We start from the raw sequence: 19,835 nt of genomic DNA, 5'->3' as shown, positions 1-19,835 counted from the left end.
TTGAACTGGGTATCATGGCTCATAGCTGAAATCTCAATATTTGAGAGGCTGAGGTGGGGTATTAACATGAGACTGCAGCCAACCTGGCTCACATTATAAGTCTGTCCAACAGAAAAACAGAACAGAAAAAACCTTACTGATTTTCACACTAGTAGCAGGAAGCACTGGGCTGGACTGCAGGAATTTAGCCACCAGGTGGCAGCAAGGTCACACAACACCATGGTTTAGTCTCAGTGCCGCTGCACACCCATATAATATCTGAGGCTTATGGCCTTCCTGATAATGAAAGGTAAGAGTTAAATACAAAGTCACAAACCTTGAACCAATCGACACCAGTTTCTAGAGATTATGGGTATAGTACAATTGGTAGAGTGCTTGCCTAGCGTATATGAAGCCTTGGGTTTGACCCCCTGAATCTGATGTATGGGACTGTTGGCACATTAGTAATCCCAGTACTTGGGGATGAAGGCAGAAGGATCAGAAGTTATCCTTAGCTACATCAGAAATTCAAGGCCAGCCTGCTTCAGGAGACCCTATCTCAGACGAATGGATGGCTGAATGGATAAATAAAACAAAGTCGTGTTTCTTTTGACTATTTTATTATTTTGTGCATGAGTGTTTTGACTTCATGTATGTCTGTGTACTACGTTCATGCCTGATGCTGAGGAGGCCAGAAGAGGGCATCAGATCTCGTGGAACTGGAGCTACAGACGGCTGCTAGGAATTGAACCCAGGTCTTTTGCAAGAGCAGTAAGTCTCTTAAATGTCAAACCATCTCTGTAGCCCTCAAAGTAGCATTGTTGTTGCTGTTGCTGCTGCTGTTGTGTTTTGTTTTGTTTTGTTTTGTTTTTTCGAGAGGGTTTTTCTGTATAGTCCTGGCTGTCCTGGAACTCACTCTGTAAACCAAGCTGGCCTCGAACTCAGAAATCTGCCTGCCTCTGCCTCCTGAGTGCTGGGGTTAAAGTTGTACACCACCACACACATCTGGTCAAAGTAGTATTTAAGATAACCCTCAAAGGCCAGGCAGAAACCAAAATAAAACAAAGAAAGAAAAGAATGAGCTGGGCGGTGGTGGCGCACGCCTTTAATCCCAGCACTTGGGAGGCAGAGGCAGGCGGATTTCTGAGTTCGAGGCCAGCCTGGTCTACAGAGTGAGTTCCAGGACAGCCAGGACTACACAGAGAAACCCTGTCTTGAAAAAAAAAAAAAAAAAGAATGAAGGGAGGGAGGGAGAAAAGCCACAGTTTATGGGGCTACCTCTGAGGTACTGTGGCCAGAGGTAGGGAGGGCTAGTAACTCTGAGAGAGTGGTAAGTAGCTGAGATCACCAAGCATGCACTCAGTTGGGTGTCTATCCCAATTTTACTCCTTGGGGGTGCACTCTGCGGCTGAGCCACATCCCCAGCCTCTGCGGGCTCAGTCCCTGTTGAAGCCTTTGTGACCCCGTCAGCTCCAACCCCTTCCAATGGGCTCCTCTCCAATTCCTCCTCTCAATCATAGGTGTGTCACATGGCTGCCGAGCTCTTCCTCCCTGTACCTACAGGAATGTTCCCCACTCCTGGAGCTAACTCTTCCTGTCTCATCTCTGTCTGCAGCATCTGCCAGTGTCTTCCTGCATGGCTCCGGGGCCTCTTCTTCACCCTCATCCCTGCTGGGATTGCACACAGCTCAGGCTTAGACTGGTATTTTTCCATCAGAACACTCCCTGCTCTGACCTGGCGCCTGGCGCCTGGCAGGCTCTCAGCAGATGCATATCTATTGAGGAAGCTTGGGGGTCAGGGGAACTGGCTTAGGATGCCCTAGTCAGTGGAGAGCTTCCCCAGGCTGGGCACAGGTTCGCACCTCCTGTACTCACATTGGATTTGAGTCTTTTGTAACCCTGGACAGGTCATCGGACCCTTGCAGTTCATGAAACTGAGGGTGGGGGCTGCTGGCGGACCCCAGAGTGTACACAAAACTGAAATGAACCAATGAGGGGAAGATTAAGCCACAAGATCCCTCTGCTTATGTAGCAGAGGATTGCCTTATCTGGCATCAATAGGAGGGAGGTCCTTGGTCTTGTGGAAGCTCGATGCCCCAGTGCAGGGGGGTGCTAGGACAATGAGGCAGGAGTAGGTGGATCACCTTCACAGAGACAAAGGGGGAAGGGGATGGGATAGGGGGCTTACAAAGGGGAAACCAGGAAGGGGGACAACATTTGAAATGTAATAAAATAAAATAACTAATAATTTTAAAAAGATTTCTTGTGTAAACCTCTCCACCAACACCAGATAAAGTAAACCCTGAGTTCTCCGGGAGTGTAATAGGAGAACGATAACAAGAGAGCATGAAGCACCTCAACAGCGTCTGTGCTGAGCCAGGCGTGGTGCCGTGCATCTGTGAGGACATAACTTAAAGCCCATTTCATGGGACTTGAAATCACATGATACCTGAGCTTGGCATCAGGTCTCGATGATAAGAGATAGGCCTCAGAAGCAAGACCCTGGCAGGCTCAGTTAGGCGCCGAGCCCAGGATAGGCCTTGATAAACTGAAGTAGCTCCAAGGTGGTGTTGATATGCTAGTGAACCAGCTCCAGGCTGTGAGCCCAGACAGCACAAACTCTCCATGGAGCCATGAGCTCCTGATCCGTCTGCCTCTACCTCCTGAGTGCTGGGATTATGGATGTGTGCCACGACAACAGCTTTCAAAGAGTAATGTCTTAAAAATATGTCCCAAGATTCTTTGAAACCCCCCTCTTCAAAATATAGGGTCCACCTCCTCCCTCTTACCAGGAACAAGTCTTAGTAACTCATTTTATGGTCCAAATGACCATGGGTGATTTTAATTTTTTTTTTTTTCGAGACAAGGTTTCTCTGTGTAGCCCTGGCTGTCTTGGAACTCACTCTGTAGACCAGGCTAGCCTCGAACTCTCAAACTCAGAAATCCGCCTGCCTCTGCCTCTCAAGTGCTGGGATTAAAGGTGTGCGCCACCACGGCCCAGCCTGATTTTAAATTTTTAATTATGTGTGTGAATGGTGTGTGTGTCTGTGTCTGTGTCTATGTGTGTGTGTGCATGTGCACGTGTGTGCAGTGTTTAAAGAGCTCAGAAGAGGGTACCTGGAGCTGGAGTTAGAGAGGCAGTCATGAAGCAGACCTGGGCAATGTGGAGACAGCAGGTTCAGAAAAGTCCCTGAACCAGAAATGTGCCACAAAGGTCCTGTGACTTCCTGACACATAGAACCTGGGAAGGAATCATGCTCACTGGTCTAACCTGCTACCCTGAAGGGATTTGTTGTGTGCAGGGGTCAGAGTTATTGAGATTCCCCTGGGCCGGAAAGTCTCTTGAGCTCATATCCTCCATGTCTGGATGGCTGCCGTATTGTCAGAGATACAGAGTCTTTAGGAATACAAGAAAAGCTGGAGGAGCTGGAGAGATGGCTCAGCAGTTAAGAACGTTGACTGCTCTTCCAGAGGTCCTGAGTTCAATTCCCAGCAACCACATGGTGGCTCACAACCATCTGTAATGGGATCTGATGCCCTCTTCTAGTGTGTCTGAAATGTGTCACAAGCTGGGTGGTTTCAAGTTTAGCCGGGCAGTGGTGGCACACGCCTTTAATCCCAGCACTTGGGAGACAGAGGCAGGTGGATTTCTGAGTTCGAGAGTTCGAGGCTAGCCTGGTCTACAGAGTGAGTTCCAGGACATCCAGGGCTACACAGAGAAACCCTGTCTCAAAAAACCAAACCAAAAAAAGAAAAGAAAAACAAAAGAAAAAATTAAATTATGGCCAGGCAAGGTACCACATACCTTTAATCCCAGCATTTAGGAGGCAGAGGCAGGACTCTGTGAGTCCAAGGCCAGACTGGTCTACAGAGCAAATTCCAGGTCAAGGATATAGGAATACATCCAAAGTCTGGACTGCATGTCTACCTGAGCTCAGAGGGAAGCTGTGAATGCAGGGACCTGCCCCTTTTATGACTTTTGGGAAACTGGGCCAGATCCCACTTCTGCAAAAATGTTACTGCTTTGAATATAGACAACAGGCAAAGGTCCATGCCATTCCTGACTCTAGTCTCACTGTTGGCTCATCAACGATCACACCAACTGCAAGGTCCCTGTGGAGACGCACTGTCTATCCCTCCACCACACCCCAGGAAAAATGAGCTTTTCTCCCATAATGTCTGAAGGACTGATCATGCTTTCTTTTTTGTTTGTTTGTTTGTTTGTTTGTTTTTCGAGACAGGGTTTGTCTGTATAGTCCTGGCTGTCCTGGAACTCACTCTGTAGACCAGGCTGGCCTCGAACTCAGAAATCCACCTGCCTCTGCCTCCCAAGTGCTGGGATTAAAGGCGTGCGCCACCATTGCCCAACATGATCATGCTTTCTTAAAGAGTGGAGCAGAGTGAGTTCTGGAATTCAGAGGTGGGGATGGTGGTCCTGAAAATTGGCCAGGGAAACCATGGAGCATGGATGTCACTGTGACCTTGCAAAGACCCAGCATCTCTGGTAGCCATAGACAGTGGTGCTTTTATTGCAGTGGACAGCACGATCTCTTGGGTCCCTGGAGGTCATGTCCCCTTCCTGAGCATTCTGCTTGGGCTTGGGTGTGGCTCCCCAGCAAAGTTCACGTTGTCCTCTGGCTTTGCACGGAGTTCTGCACCAGGATCTCCCAGCACAGGCTGGGCTGCAGCCTGCTCAGTGCCAGGCTCTTGGCAACTTAAATGGTTTCTTTGAGGGGAGAAGCCCCCAGCTGCTGAAGAGAAATTTCTTCACTTTTCTGTTCCGTGTCTTTTTTGGAACGGCCTTCTTTGACTCTGCTCAAAGGTAAACAGAAACTTCTGTTATCTCTCTGTTTAGTCATTTCCTGACCCGCCCACTCACCTGCCTAGTCTTAATAGGTTTCTAGAAAAATCTCAATGTTCATGTTCCAGTTTTCATTTTGTTTGAAACAGGGTCCCATAAGGTATCTGTGGTTGGCTTGGAACTCACTATGTAGGCCAGCCTGGCCTTGAACTGACCGACCTCTGCCTGCCTCTTCTTTATGGATCCTAAGATTAATAGTTTATGTGGAGCTGGGGTCTCCTGTGTTCTCAGCAAGTACTCTATCACTGTATTGCCTGAGCCCCTCCACCCTCCCTATGTCTCCTGGTCTACCTTTATTCTCGTGCTTTTTCTTCATATTGGACCTGTTCTGATTGAGAGGTAAGCCAGCATAGAGGAAGGCAGAGTGTTTCTTTTTTATTATTATTGTTGGTTTTTTCCTATTTTTCATTTTAAGATTTATTTATTTATTTATTTATTTTATTTATGTGAGTACACAATGCTGTCTTCAGACACACTAGAAGAGGGCATTGGATCCCATTACAGATGGTTGTGAGCCACCATGTGTTTGCTGGGAATTGAACTCAGAACCTCTAGAAGAGCAGTCAGCGCTCTTAACCACTGAGCCATCTCTCCAGCCCCCAGAAAGTGAGTGTTTATGCATAGCCGTTGAAGATTCACCTTCTCTCCATTGCAGCGATAGTTTCCGCCAACGGCGCATTGCGAGTCTCAGCCAGGAAGCAGGTGACAGCCATTCCAGCCAAGACTGAAGTGGCACCAAAGGATACAGGTGGCAGAACAGCACTGATCTCCCCAAGTGTGGTGATGAGGGGTGCCGCCAAGCCTCCGAGGCGGGCATTGACAGAGGCAAAGCCCATCCCCATCTGCCTGTGAGAGGTGAAGATCTATCAGCAGCTGGGGCTGGGCCCCCAAAGAGTTGGGTCTGCGGGTGTGAGGGAGTACAGTGGGCCCCTGCGTGGGCACCACTCCTCATACTCACCTGATCTCTGTGGGATAGAGTTCTCCCGTGAACAGATACACACAGATGAAGGAGCTGGCCAGGCATCCTTTGCCCAGTGCTGCCTGCACTGTCCGCAGCGTCTGCAGACCTAAGGAGGCAAAGGAGGGAGCTGGAACTGTGAGGAGCAGAGGCTGGAGCAGGGGTTTGACAGAAGCCTGGGGACTTAGGATTGGGAAGAGGACCAAAGGGTAAAGCTCAGGCAGAGGAGGGGGTGCAAGAGAGAGGCACGAGCTCCTGCACACGCCTTTAATTCCAGTCCTCTGGAGAAGGAGGCAGACAGATCTGTTTGAGGTCAACCTGGTCTACAAAGAGAGTCCCAGGCCAGCCAGGGCTACACAGTAAGACTCTGTCCCCATCTAACTACTTCCTCATTCATTTGCATCTGTCACCACAGCCTGCTGCAGAGACAGGACAGGGGTGGGGGTCAGCCTTAGATTCAAACCCTAGCTCTGACCCAGGTATGTGACTTAGCCACAGTGACCTCCTATTTTTGAGCCTCTCGGTCCTGTCAGTAAGGGAAATACTAGCACAGCTTTGCATGTCTGCCCAAAGGTGTCATCACTGGACACATGTCACCAGTAGTGTTTGGTGCTCAGTCAGCACTTCCTGCCGTTGTGTCATTAGCATGTTTGTCCTGCTACTGTTCACAGACTGCAAACCCTGACTCAAGCATCCCACATGAGGTGGCCAAAGAAATTACGGTACCTGCTTTGAATTGGTGTTAGCTGGAGTGTACCAGCTGAGGAGATTCCCTGAATCACCCACATCTGAGCAGCTCTGCATCAGTTACACCAATTCCTCTTTGGCATGGTACCTTAAGTTTCCTTTAAATCCCTTTTGAGACAGGGTCTCATTTTGTAGTCATGCCTGGCCAAGAACTGATGATTCTCCTGCCTCCACCTCCCAAGGGCTAGAATAATGGGTGTATTGCTGGTCACCTCCAGAGCCCCTCTCCCCCACTGCTCTAGGACCCTGTGTCAACGTGACTACCACAGGGCAGCAGTGACAACTCACCCTCAGGCACGAACATGTTGGCAATGACCATGAGCCCAGCTAGCATGAGGAAGGAGGACACTGTGGCCCGTCGTCCCACATAAATCATAGTGGCGGTGGCGACCAGCATTGCTGGGATGTCGATGATCCCAAACAGAGCCTGTACCAGGTAGATGCTGAGCCCAAACTTCTGCAGGTCCATGGCCAGGCCATAGTAAGCCACAGAATTGGAGAACCTGGGTAAAGAGGCAGAATGGCCCTGTTTTCACCCCACGACTCTCTGTCTGGAGCTTGAGGCAAGGGATACAGGGTGTATAGATCCTCCCCTCAGGATGCTCAAATCCCTTTGGCAGCATCTTCTGGTCCCTTATGCCTCAGACTTTGGAGCACTTTCTCACTACATCCTGTTCTCACCACTCGCTCTCCTGAGCTTGGGCTCAGAGCTCTGGGTTATCTTTGGTTTTCACTGTCAGTACAACTTCAGTGCTGGAATTAAAACAGTGCTAAAAACCAAAAACAGAAAAAGACAGAGACCAGTTAAAGAACACAAGAACCATAGTTCATGCCAGCCTGTGTCTGTGGTCCCAGCACTTGGAAGACTGGGGCAGGAGAATCACAAGCCTGGGCCACATAGTGAGATCCTGTCTCAAAACCTTACCTTGATTTATTTCTTTGCTTAGTATTTTCGTGTTGACTGTGTAGTGAACCTGTATCTATATTCCTACACTGTGTGCACCTGCATGTATGTGCACTTACGTGTGTGCTCCATGTGGGCAGCTGCTCTCTCAATCGCTCTCCACCTTGTTTTTGTTTTTATTATTTATTTATTTATTTATTTATTTATTTATTTATTTATTTTTGGTTTTTCGAGACAGGGTTTCTCTATATAGCCCTGGCTGTCCTGGAACTCACTCTGTAGACCAGGCTGGCCTTGAACTCAGAAATCCGTCTGCCTCTGCCTCCCAAGTGCTGGGATTAAAGGCATGTGCCACCACTGCCCAGCTTGTTTCTGTTTTTAAATTAATTATTATTGTCTGTGCACCTGTACCACTTGTAGGGTCAGAGGAAAGCTTTTGGGGAGTTGGTTTCTCTCCTACCTTGGGTCCCAGGGATGAAACCTGGCAGGTTGTGGGGGTAGTGTGGTGAGAGCTTTTACCTGCTGAGCCATCTTTCAGTGCTGGCTTATTTTCTGAGACAGGATATCTGAACCTGATCTCCTCTCCCTATTCTCTCTCTCACAGTCTCTTATATCACAGCTCAAGCTGACCAGAAACTCACTGTAGCCTAGGCAGTCTTAAATTTCACAGCAATCCTCCTGCTTCAGCCTCCTACGTTCTGGGATTATAGGCAAGAGCCAAGCACCTGGTTGTGTTCTCTTTCTGGATCAGACATGAGCCTTTGTCGAACCGAGCCATGGACTTTTCTGTAGGTGCTTCAATGCGAGGTCACCTGTAATGCCAGCACTGGAGAGCCCAAGGCAGCACAACCCAAAGCCAGCCTGGGCTACAGACTGAGATTCTGTCTTAAACAACCAACCAAGCTGGGTGGTGGTGTACACCTTTAATCCCAGCATTCAGGAGGCAGATGCAGGCGGATCTCTGAGTTCGAGGCCAGCTTGATCAACAAAGCAAGTTCCAGGACAGCCAGAGCTACACGGAGAAACCCTGTTTCGACTCCATCCCCACCTCCAAAAACCTAACAAAACTCAATCAACTAAAACAACAACAAAAAAGACACAAATGGGGAGTGGACAGGCATAAGTGTAACATAGACCCCCTGACTTCTGTCCTGCATTTACCCAAACCCTCTCGCAGCATCTGAACACCAATCTTAGGTGTTGATTTTAAAAGATTTTGCATGTGTAATAAAGGTCTCACATCAGTTGACTTGAAGATAAATGGGGGTATCGTGAGGGAAGCCGATATAATCATATCAGGTGTTTAAGCCTGGGCCTACAGGTCAAGGACAAGGAGTTAGAAATTCAAAGCCTAAGAGACTTCAGTTTATTCAGTTTTATGAGACAGGATCTCATATAGCCCAGGCTGGGGTTGAACTTGTTATTTTTCAGAGGCTAACCTTGAACCCCTGATTCTTCTGTCTCTACTTCCCCACATGCTGAGGCTGCAGATGTGTGCCACTTCTCCCAGACAGAGAACAATCTGGTGTGAGAGTCTCCACTAAAATGGAGACCGCTACCTGGTCAGGAATGTCGATAGTCTCTTGGAACTGAGAGTGGTCCATGGAGACATCTACCCTACAGCTGCAGAGAGTTGAACTCTGCCAAATGAATTCTTCCCCAAAGGCTCTGCGGAGGAGGTGAGCTACACAGCTTCCTTCTGCTGAGCCTTGTAAGCACTGTGCAGAGACCCAGGCTGCCTCCAGGTGGGCCTCAGCCTGCAGGGTAGTGAGGCTTGATAGGTGATGCTTTAAGTCAGTAAAACCTGATCGTAGCATGCATGGCCTTTGAGAAAGAACAGAACACCTAGAGAAAAGCCACCTTGTGTACATCCCTAGCACCGAGAGCATGTTGTTAGCACAGCTACCAAGGGAAGAGTGAGAAATGGCTTTATTTCTAAAATGGTCTTTCCAGAGAGACTGGACCATGATCAGCCTGGAGTGCCTTCCAGGTGGGATTGGGACTGGCAATGTTCTGGAGAAAAATCTGTCATATGAGAATTGGCTACCAAGTTCCAGTATAGCCAAGGCCTGGAGAGACCCTGGAGAGAGAGAGAGAGAAAGAGAGAGAGAGAGAGAGAGAGAGAGAGAGAGAGAGAGACAGAGAGAGACAGAGAGAGACAGAGAGAGACAGAGAGAGAGAGACAGAGAGACAGAGAGAGAGACAGAGAGAGAGACAGAGAGACAGAGATGAGACAGAAAGAGAGAAAAGAGAGAAACAAACAAAGCGAGATAGAGAGACAGAGAGAATTGGCTACCTACCAAAAACGGAAGGTGCCAAGAAACAGACTAGTCTAAGTTTCAAGTTACTATGGACCTTTAGATGGAAGCATGTCTTGGTGCCAAGGGGCAGGAGAAAGGGGTTTATACACTAAGCTATGCCAAGATGGATCAGGACCAACTGGAATGTACTTGGACAGTCTCAAAAACATTTACATATCAGATATCAGCTAAGAAGCAGTCCCTTTTATCAGTGCTTGGCACTAAATGCTTGGCTGACTACCCAGTCAAATTCGCTTAGCCTACTGAGTTTGAATGCATGCTAGGGGACTGTGTGAGCTTGGCAAATGGAGTCACATCCAAGATGGCTGCAGTCAAGTCAAGCTGTATCCCACCACAGGGAGAATGGTCTAAATAGATATTCTCCATGATTCCCTTCTATTTTACATCGCTGTACCTGACAAAATTCTCATCTCCCTTCCCTTACTTTCTCATTATTCACTGGTTTATCAAATATTTACTGCAAATCTACCATATGCTATGGCTTTACCTAATGGTGACATTTCAGATATAATTAAGTTAATTTAAGAAAAAAATAACAAAAAAAAATAACAGAACAGAATATTAACCTATTTTTATAGAAACACATGTGTATGTGCATTCATGTGTGTATGTGCGTGCATGTGTGTGTATATATGTGTGTGATGTTGTCCCTGGGGTCAATCTCCAGGGAAGAGCAAGAGTGAACCCCCCCCCCACTTCTTTCTCTCGGTGCCACACAACTTTTTAATATTTTAAAAAATTTTTTATGTGCATTGGTATTTTGTCTGTGTGTGCATGAGATTGTTAGATCCCCTAAAACTGGAGTTACAGACAGCTGTGAGCTACCATGAACCCGGGTCCTTTGGAAGAGCAGCCAGTACTCCCAAGCCTTGAGCCATCTCTCCAGCCTCAACCCCCTTTTAAGATAGGGTCTTACTGTATAGCCCTGACTTACCTAACACTTCCTGTGTTGCCTAGGCTTGCCTTGAAATCTCAGAGATCCACCTGCCTATGAGTGTAGCATTGGGATCAAAGGCAAGCAGAACCACACTCACCACATCCACTGTCATCCCAGGAATCCTTCTGTGTGATTCACTCTTATCTTCACAATGGTACTAAGAGACGGCTAGTATCATAAAAGTCACATGACTGATAGGAGAGCTGAGGTTTAGAGAGGTTAACACATTCAGTATCCAACAGTAAATGCTGGTGCTGAGATCAAAACTCAAGCCATCACAGTCTTGCCTGTTTTAAGTCAGGGTCTCATGTAGCCCAATAGCCATCTTTCTAGCCTGAAACAAACGAACTTTTTTCTTTCTTTCTTTCTTTCTTTCTTTCTTTCTTTCTTTCTTTCTTTCTTCCTTTCTTCCTTCATTTTCTTTCTTTCTTTCTTTCTTTCTCTCTCTCTCTCTCTCTCTCTCTCTCTCTCTCTCTCTCTCTGTCTCTTTCTCTCTCTCTCTCCTTTGTACTCTGAGACTCTGAGTATGCATTGCTTTTGTAACTTGGAAATTAGCCACAAAAGGAAACAACAAGGTTTGAAGACATTTGTGCAAACCAACCAATTCTCTTTTCCCTTTTCATCCACTCAGCCCTCCTGGGACCCCAGAAGTTCCTATCCCCACCCCACCCCAGCCTAGAGAGCCTCTCTCTCGTCACTACAGAAATGACACAATTGGATCCAGATGGGGACTGGTGAGGTTCCAAGGCTTCAAGGGAGCCCTGAAAACGGCCAAGATTTTCTTTCTCATTTTTTTGTTTTGTTTTGTTTTTCAAGACAGGGTTTCTCTGTATACCCCTGGCTTTCCTGGAACTCACTCTGTAGACCAGGCTGGCCTCGAACTCAGAAATCCACCTGCCTCTGCCTTCCAAGTGCTGGGATTAAAGGCGCGCGCCACCACCACCTGGCGAGTTTGCTAATTCTTTCTAGAAGGATCCAAAAGAGGTCTTTCAACCTCAGAGTTTGGAGTTAGTGGTTTCTTTCTAACAAGGTAGCGGCAGGACACCAGAGGGCGCAGCAGGGGGTTGTCTGGACATCAGAGGGCAGGCTCCAGCCAAGAATGGTAGTGAATGGAGGGGGCGCTGGGGCAAGGAGGGGCGGTGAGGCGATTTACAACACACCTCTGTGAGGTCTTGGGATATCCAAAAGCTCAGGGAACTTCATTCTATTTTGTTTTGTTTCATTCAGGGGTTGGCCCCAGCACTTTGTATATGCTGGGCCAGTGCCCTACCATTGGGCTAAATTCCAAGCCCTTTCTTCTATTTATTACTAAATTATAAACAATTTATCCATTAGTTATAAAATTATTATTTATTTGTTAAAGTATTTATTATTTTAATTTATCATTTTTTTTTTTTAAAGTTCTGTTGGGTTGGAGAGATGGCTCAGCAGTTAAGAACACTGGCTGCTCTTCCAGAGGTCCTGAGTTCAATTCCCAGCAACCACACTGGTGGCTCACAACCATCTGTAATGGGATCTGACGCCCTCTTGTGGTGTGTCTGAAGATAGCTACAGTGTACTCATATGCATAAAATAAAGAAATCTTTTTTTAAAAAGTTTTGTTTGCTTGTTTTTATTTGTGCATGTATGTGTGTATCTGTGTGAGTTTATGTGCATCACATATGTACAGGGAAGACCTTCTGCTCAAAGGTAGACATGCTAGATCAACATACTGTCTCTCTATAGTGATTCACCCACAGAGGACAGGTGCTGATGAACCTTAATTTTGTTGTTGTTGTTGTCTTGAGACAGGGTTTCTCTGTGTATCCCTGGTTGTCCTGGAATTTGCTTTGTAGACCAGGCTGGCCTTGAACTCACAGAGATCCACCTGCCTCTGCCTCTGCCTCCTGAGTACTGGAATCAAAGTGGTATCCCCCACCCCCACGCCACCCCTGGCTGTAATCTTAATTTAAAAAAACACAACATTTTTATGTATGCGTGTTTTTCCCCTATGTGTCCATGGGTGTCTGATAGCCACAGAAGCCAGAGAAGGACATTGGATTCCCCTGAGACCGGATTTTGATCAGTGCTCTAAACCACTGGGCCATCTCTCCAGCCCCTGGGAGGTGACCTTTTTGTTTTGTTTTCTTTTGTTCTTTTTGTTTGTTTGTTTGTTTTTGTTTTTCCAGATAGGGTTTCTCTATGTAGCCCTGTCTGTCCTGGAACTCACTCTGTAGACCAGGCTAGCTTCGAACTCTCAAACTCAGAAATCTGCCTGCCTCTGCCTCCCAAGTGCTGGGATTAAAGGCGTGCGCCATCACCGCCCGGCTTTGTTCTGTTTTTCTTTTTTCTTTTTTTTTTTTTTGTTTTTTTTTTTTTTTTTTTTTAAAGATTTACTTATTTTATTTATGAGTACACTGTAGCTGTCTTCAGACACACCAGAAGAGGGCATCAAATCTCATTACAGATGGTTGTGAGCCACCATGTGGTTGCTGGGATTTGAACTCAGGACCTCTGGAAGAGCAGTCAGTGCTCTTAACCACTGAGCCATCTCTCCAGCCCCCTGTTCTGTTTTTCAAGACAAGATTTCTTTGTAGACCAGGCTGTCCTTGGAATTCAGGGATTCCCCCCCCAAGTACTGGGATTAAAGGTGTGCACCAACATACTCAGCTCACAGGTTCTGTGATTTGAAGTCAGGCTCTCATACTTGCAGAGCAAGTGCTGAGCCATTTTCTCAGCCCTAAGGGCCAGGTGCTGAAAGGAAGCAATGTGAGACCGAATCCATATACATTAGGACTATTTCAGGACAAAGTTTGCTAATGAGAGCAGAAAGCATGTCCCCACCTCAGGTCAAAGGTATGAGCCATCACCTACCAGACCACCATGAGACAGCACGTGACCTTTCTAATGGCGGGGGTTCTGAAGAGGTCCAAGATGGAGTTGGAGGTGCGGACACTTGCAAACTCATCCTGGATATAGGAGCTCACCACCTGGGAGAGGAATGTGTGATCAGGGGCATCGAGGGTTCTGGGACGCCATTTTCCTCATTGGACTCCGTATCCATAGAAAACAGTGCTTCCTGAGGCTCTGTGGCATCAGAGACTCTCACTCAATTCCCAGTAATTTCACCATGGTGTCAGATAGTGGTTAAAAGCAGCTGGGCTGGAGGGTAGGTGTTAGAGTGCTGGGCTAGCACATGCACAGCCTGACTTCCACCTCCAACACAGCCCTCCCCCCCCCCACATCCTCACCGGCAAACTACCGGGCCTCTCCAAACCTGGGTGTCTCTTTCTCTTTTTTACAGTTTTGTGTTACATGTATTTATTTTGTGTGCAAGCACATGTGTGTCACGGCATGTATATGAAGGGCAGAGGACAACTTTTAGGAGTCAGTTTCCTCCATCCATTGTGTGGGTGCCGACGATTGAACTTGGGTCATCAGACTTGGCAGCAACTTAACCCACTGAGCCATCTCGCTGGCCTCAATCCTTTTTTTTTTCTTTTTCTTTTCTTTTTCCCATGTATGTGTTTCTTTTTTCTGAGTCAGAGTTTCTCTGTATAACCCTGGCTGTCCTAGAATTTCCTTTGTAGATTAGGCTGGCTTCCAACTCAGAGATCCACCTGCCTCTGCCTCCTGATTGCTGGGACTAAAGGCTTATTCCACCATGCCTGATTATGTGTGTATTTCTTTAAAAAAATTTTTTTTTTAGGTTCAAGGTTTTGACACTGAACCTGGAATTTATCATTCCAGCTAGGCTGGCTGCCCAGCGAGTTCCTGGGGTTCACCTGTCCCTACCCTTCCGCTCTGGGTAAACCTCTACCTGTCTTCTCCCCACCAGCATGGGAGGGCTTCAGCTGGGTTCCTCATGCTTGGACAGCAAACACTTTATCCACTGAGCCTCCTCCCCAGACGCATATTTCTACCCTGAGTGTTGCCAGTCTCTGCGCTGGGATGGCAGGCGAGTCCTGGGCAGCTGACAAGCCCCGGTGAGACCAAAAGCTGTCAGTACCACAGACATTTACCCTAGCCTTCCATCCACACCCTCGCTCACCTCTGCAGTCAGCCTCTCCCCTTCCGCCTTCCTGCCATTCATCATGGCTACCTTCCGAAGGTTCTGCACAGCTTGCTGGGCCTTGCCATGAAGGAGGAGCCATCGGGATGACTCTGGAAGCCACCTGAGGCACAGAAGGATCATTTCCACTGCAATTCCAACACACCTTCATTCTACCAGACCCTAAAGACAGGTGGTTTCACAAGCAGGACATGTCACCAACATCCCTTCATTGCTATTTGTTTTGGTTTTGAGGTAGGTTTTCCATATAGATATAGCGATAGATAGACAGACAGACAGATGATTAGATAGATAGATAGATAGATAGATAGATAGATAGATAGATAGATTGTAGATAGATATAGATATTTCACTATGTGGGTGGGTCCTAGAAATTGAATCCTTGTTGTTAAACTTGAAGTCAAATGTTTTTACTGGGTGAGCCATCTTGCTTGCCCATTTTCCTTCCTTCCTTCCTTCCTTCCTTCCTTCCTTCCTTCCTTCCTTCCTTCCTTCCTTCCTTTTTTCTCTTTCTTTTCTTTATTTCTTTTCCTGTTTTTGTTAGAATATTGTCACAGTTTGAATATGCTTGGCCCAGGGAGTGGCACTATAGGGAGGTGTGGCCTTGTTGGAGTAGGTGTGTCACTGTAGGTGTGAGCTCAAGACCCTCACCCTAGCTGCCTGGAAGTCAAGTCTTCCACTAGTGGACTTCAGATGAAGATGTAGAACTCTCAGCTCTGCCTGCATCATGCCTGCCTGGATGCTGCCATGCTTTCTACTTTGATGATAATGGACTGAATCTCTGAACCTGTAAGCCAGCCCCAATTAAATGTTGTCCTTATAATGTTGCCTTGGTCATGGTGTCTGTTCACAGCAGTAAAACGCTAACAAAGATACATATCATACAGAGAATCATTGAAGAGTCCTTCAAAACTAAGACACACTTGGTATTGAATTGCATCTGGTTCTAACCCTAGCTGCATGGCCTTGAAAAAAATCATGGGCTGAACTTCAGTTCCCATCTTATAAAATGCAATGGGCTTTTACACAGTTCAGTGGAACTGATACCAGCAAAATCAGAGCCCCATTCTATGGAAAGAGGTTGGTCAAAATTCCCTAAAGCTATTCACGAGTACCTGGGACCCTGTGGCCCTCATGATGCCTCTGTTCTCTGTGTCCAGGACATAGAAGGCACTCTACACTCCACCTGTCAAGAAGCCATGCCCCACCTATCAGACACATGTCCCACCCCAGCCCCTCTCTCCTGGATGTACATACCAAGAATAGAGGAAAAAGACCAGGAAAGGAGCAGACACAGCAAACTGCAGCCACCGCCAGGGGCGGATCAGGTATGCCACGCCAGCCAGGATGAGCTGCCCCAAGGTGAAGGAGAAACCCAGCAAGATGCCTGCCACTGTCCGGCCCCTGGTTGGCATCCATTCTACAACTGTGAAAGAAAGGCGCTAGCTGGAGTGACTCATCTACCATATAACTGTTTCATTTACCCGCCCCTTCCTCATGGCTGTGGCCACACCAAGATCTACCTAGACAACACTGTTATGTGTCCTATGGCAGGGCACTCACTATAGGACATTAGACTCTAAAATGGCTTCATTGTAGCCAGGTAGTGGTGGTGTGTGCCTTTAATCCCAGCCCTTGGGAGACAGAGGCACAGATCTCTGTGAGTTTGAGGCCAACCTTGGTCTACAAAGTGAGTTCTAGGACAACCAGAGCTGTTACACAGATAAACTCTGTCTCAAATAAATCAAACCAAACCAACCAAAAAGTCTTCATTGTAAGATGGAATTTCCTGAGACAGAGTAAGGCATGCCCTTTCCTTCTGTGAGTGTGTGTGTGTGTGTGTGTACAAGAGCATATGTGAGTACAAGCACACAACTGTTTGTGTAGTACAGAGGCCATTCTGGTATGATAGGCTGATGGATTTCAGACATTTACTCTAAGCTGTGGTGGGACACCTATCCTTCTAGGTGGTCGGTGGAACTGGATTTCTGAGGTCCCAATCTATGCTTAGCAGCTTTCAACGTCCAAATGCTGGGACAGAAAAAGGCAGAGAGGGTACTGGTCTGTACACCAGGTTCTCTGGACCCAAGACTTCTCTCCCATCCTGAAATCAAAGGCTCACCTCCCTATGGACAACTGGAGGCAGTGGTAGCATCTGAGCCTTGATGATGTCTGCAGAAGCACACTAAGTCGTTTACAGCAGCACGGGCTGAACAGGGGCAGCCCTGTGTTCAGAGTGGGCTAGTTCTTCATCGTGCCTTTCACCAGGGACTCACCTACTGGCTCCAGCTTATTACTTATCCCGGAAGGTGACATTCCAATCTGGCTAGCACCTAGGAGTTCATACTCTCTATGATCAGGCTGACCTCAAATGTGTGATCCTCCTGCCTCTGCCTCCTGAGTGCTAGGATTATATTCATGCACTACTAGGGCACCCCGCCCTAAGGTTCTGGAGTTTGACTTGTCAGATTAAAGTAATTTGATTGTATGAACTCCCTGCCACCCTTCATTTACAGACTCGCGTAGCCCAGGCTGGCTTCAAACTTGCTGTGTAGCTGAGGATGACCATGAACTCCTGATCCTCTTGCGTCCACCTCCCAAGTGCTGGGATTACAGGTGTGAGTCACCATAGCTGGCTCCCTTGGACACCATCCTGTACAGCCCTGTGTCCCAGTCACCCATGTGACCCCACGTAAGCCTGGCATATCCTAGATGACTAGTCTGTATTTTTGAGTAACTCTCATGAAATCAATCTGACCCTTTCATCTCACAGATTAGTCAACTGAAACCCAGACCCAAGAAAGGCCACCACTGCCTGCTGCTGCCAGGATCACAGCCTGTCAACCAGGGTCTTCCAAATCCAGACCTCTGGGTAGGAGGTTTTGAGTTGTGGTTTCTGGGTGAGAATTACATAAAGCAAAATTTGAAAAGCTGTCCTGTGATATTGTAATTCCCTTGTTTCATGACCCCAGCCCCTCAGGGTCCCACCTGGACTGGACTCACCCAGGGAGAGAGAGTTGAGGATGATGCCAGAGAAGGTCATGCCCATCAGGAACCGGAAGACGCAGTAGGTACTGAAGGAGCCCACATATGCTGTGGCAGCCCCCGAAACTGCCAGCTGCAGGTACGACCAGACCAGCGGGGCCTTGCGACCCAACCTGAACCCAAAGAGTGAGGGGCTAGGGAATCCCAAGGTGTCCAGACATCATCAAGAAAGCAAAGTCTATGTGACACTTCTGCCTTGGTGGGGACACCAAAGCAATCAAGGGGAAGATGAGATGCCCAGTAAAAGTCACCCCTCAAATACCACAAATACCAGGACCCCAGTACTGGTGGCCAAGGCTGACCAGGGACAGAGGGACATGTGTGGAAGATCAGAGACCAAGAGATTTAGTCCACGTTGGGAAAAGGTAGAGAGTTTGAAAAGAGGTCCATGCCTATAATCCCAGCACTTGGGAAGTGGAGGCAGATGGATCAGAAGCTCAAAAAATTAAAAGAAACACACACACACACACACACACACACACACACACACACATATATATATATATAATATATATATATCCATTGTGTTTGTACACATCCAGATACATGCACACAAAAAGAGGAGGAAGGAGGGAAAGAAAAGAAGGAATAGCCAAGTGGCGCACGCCTTTAATCCCAGTACTTGGGCGGCAGAGGCAGGTGGTCTCTGAGTTTGAGGCCAGACTAGTCTACAGAGTGAGTTCTAGGACAGTCAGGACTATACAGAGAAACCCTGTCTTGGAAAAACAAAACCAAATCAACAACAACCCCAAATAACGAAAGGAATAAAGAAAGAAAGGACAGAATGTAGGTGAACACAAGGGTTTTCCCTGGGGGACTAGGACCTCCCCCAAAGGCTCACCTGTCGGCAAGGCCACCAAACAAGGCGGCTCCCACCAGCACCCCAGACATGTAGATGGACTGAGCCAGGTCACGAAGGGTGCGGGCCTCACATACCAGGTCCCACTATTGGGGAGAGAGGAATGCTAAGCCTTGTCCTTAGACACTCGCTTCCTCCCAGTCTCCCAAGCCACCCACCCACCTCTGACCTCCATCACAATGGTAGATGGGAAAACGCTTCGGTCATAGACCCAACCATCCTTGCAGCCCTCTGTGGCCACTCCGTGGGAGGAGGTGTTGGGTTTCAGAAGGGCCCACTGAGGCTCTATGTAGCGCTGGCATGGCTCAGGGACTCCATGCTGGTTCAGGGGTATAGTGGCCCTCAGCCAGGCTCCTGAGTCATTGGTGGTAGTTTCTGTGTAGTTGGCAGGATGCTGGCAGTGGTGAGGGGGCGCAGCAGCTGTGAAGTTCTGTAAGAAGGTGTGGCAGGCCAGCAGTCCACAGGGCAGCAGCAGCAAGGCTGTATAGACAAGCTGGAAGCGACCCACACCTCCCAGGACATCCAGCAGGTCTGTGAAGGCCATGGCCAAGGGCCCTACCCTAGGTGGAGCCTGCACAGGCCTTATGTAAACGAGCAGGAGAGGGGACCTGGAGGATCAGGCCAGGGGTCAGGACCACACAGGTCTCTCTATACTACAGCTCAGAGGGATCCAGTTACACCTCACAGGAGGCCTAAGTGTCCCCACATCTGCAGGGTGGCCCTCCCCCAGGCTCTTTCTCCAGTCCTCTCTCCATCTGTTACCTCCTGAGTCTAAAAAGCCGAAGGTTGGGCACTAGAGTGATAGCTGGGTTAGCAGAGTGCTTCAGTACCTTACAAGCATTAAAACCTTGCATGCGCTTAAAACAAAGGTCATGGTGGCATGGACTTGTAATCCCAGGAATAGACTCATGGGGCTTGCTGAACAGACAGCCAAGCCTAACCAGTGAGTCCCAGCTCCCAGTGAGAGATCCTGTCTCCAAAAGACAAGGAGGATGGCTCCTCAGGAATAACACTGGAGGTTGACCTCTGACTTCTGCAAAGTGCCATGGCACTTATGGGTGTGTGCACACATAGCTCTGTGTGTACACACGTGTATGCACATACAAATACATAAATAATTTTAATTTTGTTTTTGTTTGAGAAAAGGTCATGGCCCTGGCTGTCCTGAGAATT

At 47.8% G+C, this 19,835-nt stretch overlaps 1 protein-coding gene across 1 annotated transcript; it reads right to left on the bottom strand.

The window, feature by feature from the left end:
* Positions 1-4,488: 4,488 nt before the first annotated feature.
* On the bottom strand, positions 4,489-19,209 carry LOC114624347 (solute carrier family 22 member 20). The gene is made up of 10 exons (XM_028771287.1): positions 18,832-19,209; positions 18,645-18,748; positions 17,762-17,916; positions 16,016-16,184; positions 14,738-14,861; positions 13,561-13,676; positions 6,834-7,048; positions 5,799-5,907; positions 5,480-5,686; positions 4,489-4,791 (listed from the first exon to the last, which is right to left on the bottom strand). Exons 1-10 carry the CDS (start codon positions 19,204-19,206, stop codon positions 4,695-4,697), a joined length of 1,671 nt encoding a protein of 556 aa, XP_028627120.1. The 5' UTR covers positions 19,207-19,209; the 3' UTR covers positions 4,489-4,694.
* Positions 19,210-19,835: the final 626 nt, after the last annotated feature.

The sequence above is a fragment of the Grammomys surdaster genome, unplaced genomic scaffold (genome assembly GCF_004785775.1).
Source record: "Grammomys surdaster isolate TR1022 unplaced genomic scaffold, NIH_TR_1.0 205, whole genome shotgun sequence".
In the NCBI taxonomy this organism is placed as follows: Eukaryota; Metazoa; Chordata; class Mammalia; order Rodentia; family Muridae; genus Grammomys; species Grammomys surdaster.
This window is presented reverse-complemented; position numbering and strand designations above follow the sequence as displayed.